This window comes from Temnothorax curvispinosus, unplaced genomic scaffold, assembly GCF_003070985.1.
Source record: "Temnothorax curvispinosus isolate PA1 unplaced genomic scaffold, ASM307098v1 QBEX01000030.1, whole genome shotgun sequence".
Classification (NCBI taxonomy): Eukaryota; Metazoa; Arthropoda; class Insecta; order Hymenoptera; family Formicidae; genus Temnothorax; species Temnothorax curvispinosus.
The window spans coordinates 8,836-14,693 of record NW_020209810.1 but is presented as its reverse complement, the minus strand read 5'-3'; the positions used below and the strand labels follow the sequence as shown (position 1 = coordinate 14,693).

Sequence of the window (5,858 nt, the reverse complement as noted above, 5' to 3'; positions counted from 1 at the left end):
AGCATATATAAGAGCGAACCGTACCAGCGCAGTCAGTCGATCTACGAAAGTCTCACGAACAACAGCCGTTCTGTATTAATTATAAATAAAATTACACGAAACTGCAGCGTGAATATTCATGTTATCCACATTGAACACGATACATTGGTGCCTCCTGTGAGGTCTGAAAGATCCTAAGCGTTCGGACTGCCTGCAGTACGGATTACTTGTAAGGTGATTTACGAGAATCTTTGGCGTACGTTTTACGAAGAACCCCTGGTGAATCGAAAAAGGAAGAACTACGACACGAGGGCCGGCTCAACCCGATCAGATGCGGTGAGTGTATATATTTCTAATCAACTAAGAGTGAGTCGTTCCATATTATACATATTTCATACACGATGGTCGATAGAGTTCAGCTCCTCGTTCAAAAAAGAACGGCGTTAAATTCTCAAATAACTAATTTAGCGAGTTTTCTCGATGAAGATAAAATCAATAAAACCGCATTAAAATTACGAAGCGTTTGTTTATCTGAGTTATATCGCGCGTTCGAGGAATACAATAATGAGCTCGCGGTTTTAGATCCGAACGATGCGCATCAAGTCGAATTTGAAAATATTCAAGATCGTTATTATTCCCTCGCGGGAAGAATTGAAAGCGTGATAAATCCGGACGATGCATCGAATACACCGAGTAACGAATCTCAAGTCAATAACGTAGAATCCGCGACAGCCAGTAAAAAATGTCTGATTAAACTACCGGAAGCCACCTTACCAATATTCAACGGTAAATTTGAGGATTGGCTGTCCTTTAAAAACGCATTTTTTAATATGATAGGTACACATGCAGATTTATCCGACGTGGACAAGCTGCATTATTTAAAGGCAGCTTTAATTGGCGATGCCCCGAACAAAATAAAAATTCTTGCTATCGACGGAGTTAATTATTCTCACGCTTGGGAATTATTAGAACGGTCATACGAGGTTAAACGTGTTTTGATATCCAGACATCTCTCTATGATATTGAATTTACCCGTATTAGACAAGGAAAGCACAAGCGGTTTGTCAAAGCTTGCGTACGACGCTCAGCAACATATAACGTCCCTCGCCGCGCTAGGAGTTACCGTGACCCCCGAGATAGTCGTCCACGTGTTGGAGAGCAAACTACCAAAATCCACAATAGAAAAATGGGAAAATACGCTCGAGAGGGACGAATTTCCGAAACTCGATCAAATGTTCGAATTTCTATATAAAACTGCCGTGTGCGCGTCAAAGCGGGAGAAATAAAAAACGGGATCGGAAAAATCCGTAGGCGAACCTCCGATTAAAGGGCGTTTGTACTAAATACATCACGTAATTGTATAATGTGTAAAATTAAGAAGCATCCTCTTTATTCATGTCATAATTTCAAGCAGCTATCTATACCTAAGCGCATTGAGGCCGTCAGGAACGCGAAATTATGTTACAATTGCTTACGCTCTCATAGAGAACGTCCATGCAAATTTTCTGGTTGCACGATTTGCCTAAAAAGACACAATACATTGTTGCATCGCGAAGATCTAACAACTACGACAAAGTCTGACGTGACGAAAACTGAAACAACGAATCAAGAGACGGTTCATTCAGCATGACTAGCCAATCCGATAGATAATAGATCAACATGTCTTATATCATCTTAAATCACAACCACAATTGTGGATGAGTGTCATGGTATATATTCGCGATGGGCAATACGGTTCTATTAAATGTCGTGCATTGTTAGATACATGTGCAACCGCTAACTTCATTTCCGAACGTATCATAAAGAAGTTACATTTGTCAATCATTCCACATTCGGCGCAATTAACGCAATGAATACTGTATCGAAAGGCTTAGTACAGATCATCATACAATCAACGCACGACGATTTTAGCAAGAGCTTGACATGCTTGACGATACCAGCCGTGGCAGATTTGATTCCTTCCGAGGTTTTTCCGCAAAGCGCAATTAAATTACCTCGAAATATCCGATTGGCGGATCCAGAATTTCATTTACCGCGCGCCGTTGACTTGTTGATAGGTTCCGGCGCGACATTATCATTATTATCTATCGGACAAATTAATTTATCACATTAAAAAGCATGACTTATATTTGCAAAAAACACGCTTGGGCTGAGCGGTTGCAGGGAGTGTGGCACCGCAATTATCATTAAAAAATGAAACATGCTATTTAACAAAATTAGAGTCGCAATTAAATAAGTTCTGGATGCTCGAGGAGATTACGACGAATAAACTGAGATCAAAGGAGGAAGATCGATGTGAAACACATTTTTTGAACACAGTCTCTCGCGACAATCTCGGACGCTATACGGTTCGTTTACCGTTTCGCGAAACGAACAAGCGTCTCGGCGACTCGCGAACAGTTGCATTTAAACGCTTATTAACGTTGGAGCGAAAGTTCAACGCCAATCAGATTTTGAGGAACGAATACACGCGAATCGTCGATGAATACTTAAAATTAAATTATATATTCGTAATAGAAGATGTCGACGACGGTTATTACATGCCCCATCACGCCATAATTAAAGAATCCAGCAATACTACAAAGATGCGAATAGTATTTGATGCGTCAGCAAAAACGAGTAATAACATCTCTCTTAACAATATACTTATGGTGGGTCCTACGATCCACAAAATAAATTATTTTTCCACTTAATTCGTTTCCGCACATATAGATTTGTCATCAGTGCTGACATTGAAAAAATGTACTTACAAGTGCTACTACACCCGGATGACAAACGGTTTCAACGCATTTTTTGGCGTAAGAACAATAAAATTCAAACATACTTCAATTCAATACACTCACATTCGGTGTCTCATCCTCGCCGTTTCTCGCAACTCGCGTCCTTCAAATTAGCCGATGACGAACGTCATGTGTCTCCTAGAGCGGCAGAAATTCTTAAGGAACATCTATACGTAGATGATCTGTTATCCGGAGCAGGTAGCATTATCGAAGCCCGAGCAATCAGAAATGAGTTAATTGCGTTACTCTCGCGTGGTGGCTTCACCATAAGGCAATGGGCGTTTAATGATGAACGCATCATTAATGACCTCGCGACTCGCGACTAGTGCATTACACGCAAACTTTATATTCGATAAAGATCGTTCCTTAAAAACACTCGGTATAACGTGGCACGCGCAAGATCAAATACGCTATTATGCTCGAAATATTAAGATAGAACGGTTGACGAAACGAAATATATTATCGGAGCTTTCAAAGATATTCGATCCGTTGGGTTTATTAAGTCCCGTCGTGTTATACGCTAAAAAACTAATGCAGGATTTGTGGCGATGTCAAGCAAAGTGGGAGACGAATCCGTTCCACAAGACATACACGTAACCTGGCTAGAGTTCGCTCGACAATTTAAAGTGATAAATCAAATTTCTTTCGACCAAAAATTATTATTAGATGACTATCAGAATGTTCAACTTCACGGTTTCTGTGACGCTAGTAATATCGGTTACAGCGTGTGTATGTACGTTCGTTCGGGAGATGGACGCGGAAACACGACTGTCAAATTATTATGTGCTAAATCCCGCGTCGCGCCGTTAAAGACCGTTACGATACCTCGACTGGAGCTTTGCGGTGCACTATTGTTAACAAGGCTTCACCACGAGGTGAAAGACGCGTTAAGTATTATACCCGATAAAACAATTTTTTGGTGCGATTCGACTGTCGTGCTACATTGGCTTAAAACGTCACCACATTTGCTTAATACTTTTGTTGCTTCTCGCGTCGCGGAAATCCAAGGTCTCACGAAAGGAGTGGAGTGGCGACACGTTAGATCCGAGGATAATCCGGCTGACGCAATATCACGAGGTCAATCACCATACGCGTTTTTACAAAATCGCACATGGTCATCTGGGCCCATGTGGTTAAACAAAAACGATAGTAAATGGCCTAACGAATTCGTACAGAAAACCGAAGTGCCCGAGTTAAGAAAAAATATGTCTGGCCACGACAGTTTATGACCTTGAATTATTTGAAAGATGCTCTTCATATTCGAAGTTACTTCGAGTTCTCGCCTTTTGTTTACGTTTTCGGCCTAATAACACACATTCCGGTTCGCTACGCGTGAAAGAAATCAATGAAGTCGAAATACGACTATTAAAAATTATTCAAGTTACGCAGTTTTCTAAAGAAATTAGACAGCTAAAGGATAAGAGCTTTACAACCAATAGTAGAATATTGAATCTGACCCCCTTTTTAGACGATGACGGCCTCATTCGTGTAGGAGGACGCCTTCAAGGTTCAAAATTGACATTTACGAGCAAACATCCTATTCTACTACCAAGCCGAAACAGTTTGACTGATCGGATTATTCGTAAAGTTCACGAAAAACAACATCACGCCGGCATTCAAACTACTTTATACGTCCTTCGACAAAAATACTGGATATTAGATGGTCGCAATCAGGTACGGAAGGTCGTCCGTGCTGGCACGCGTTGTTTTCGATTTAATGCTAATACTGTCGAATACAAATTAGGAAATCTTCCGTCGGTTCGCGTCTGCCCAGCAATTCCATTTACCATCATCGGCATAGACTTCTGCGGGCCGTTCTACGTGAAAGAGAAATAACATTGTAATCGAGGACGCATAAAGGTTTACATATGCGTATTTATTTGCATGTCAATAAAGGCGGTCCATCTCGAAGTTGTTAGCGATCTATCAACGGAGGGTTTTCCCGCGGCTTTACGGAGGTTTATCGCGAGACGAGGGCGGCCGGAGCACATCTATTCGGACAATGGTACGAACTTCGTGGGCGCAAATAACCAGTTGAAGGAAATGTACGCTTTATTCAATTCTAAAAGTCACCAAAATCGGGTATCTGACTTTGCAATTGAATATCACATAATGTGACATTTTATACCTCCAATGGCGCCGCACTTTGGAGGTTTATGGGAATCCACGATCAAACTCTTTAAACACCATTTTAAGCGTGTCGTAGGAGATTTGCTATTTACATTCGAGGAGCTGAACACATTTGCCATCGAAATCGAAGGCATTCTGAACTCTAGGCCTATTACATCGCTATCATCTGACCCGAACGACTTACTCGTGTTGTCCCCCGCTCATTATCTGATCGGAAAGCCACTTACAGCCCTTCCGGAGGGCGATTTGTCCGCTGTTCCAGCAAATAGACTGTCCACCTGGCAACATATCTCAAAGGTGTGACAGGACTTTTGGAAACGATGGAGTCTGGAGTACTTAAACGAGCTTCAAACCCGAAATAAATGGATCAAGGAAAGACCGAAGCTCGAAGTTGGAGCCGTGGTTCTTGTAAAAGACAAAAATCTACCCTGTACACAGTGGGCCTTAGGCAGGGTCATAACGACTCATCCAGGTAAAGACGGAATAGTACGAGCCGCCACCGTCAAAACGAAGTTTGGAGAGCTCAAAAGAGCTGCAAAATGTTTGTGCCCGCTGCCAATCGAAGGGGAGCACACATAACTGCTTGCTGCAAGGTTTATTACAACATGTGATGCGTACTACAAATGATGCGTACATTAATAACGGGATGTGTCGACATTTCAAACGACTCCACCTTTCAATATATATTAACATATCAATTACAACATTAATGAAAACTACATATGTACGTACACCTCCGGAGGTCCGGGCGATACAGAGCATCAGCCTCTAGGCGTTGTCGTCAGTAAATCCATGAGCAGGGCAACTCAGAGTGTTAACTTCTAGGCGTTGTTGTCTATTGACTCATGGGTAGGACTCAGGGCATCTGCTCCTAAGCGTCATTGCCCAGACTTAATGTATCAAATACGTTATATTAAGATTAGAATAAATCAGAGAGTCACCTCTAGGCGTTGTTGTTCGTTGACTCAT

General features: G+C 41.7%; 1 protein-coding gene across 1 annotated transcript; it reads left to right on the top strand.

The window, feature by feature from the left end:
* Positions 1 to 4,892: 4,892 nt before the first annotated feature.
* Positions 4,893 to 5,468, top strand: LOC112458525. The gene is made up of 2 exons (XM_025022564.1): positions 4,893 to 5,186; positions 5,262 to 5,468. Exons 1-2 carry the CDS (start codon positions 4,893 to 4,895, stop codon positions 5,466 to 5,468), a joined length of 501 nt encoding a protein of 166 aa, XP_024878332.1.
* The last annotated feature ends 390 nt before the right edge of the window (positions 5,469 to 5,858 follow it).

Bases quoted from the DNA above. Each gene is read 5' to 3' on its own strand.
- LOC112458525 (XM_025022564.1), top strand. From the start codon at position 4,893: ATGGCGCCGCACTTTGGAGGTTTATGGGAATCCACGATCAAACTCTTT. The intron at 5,187-5,261 runs GTGTGACAGGAC...AAATGGATCAAG, and splicing joins CCTGGCAACATATCTCAAAG to GAAAGACCGAAGCTCGAAGT.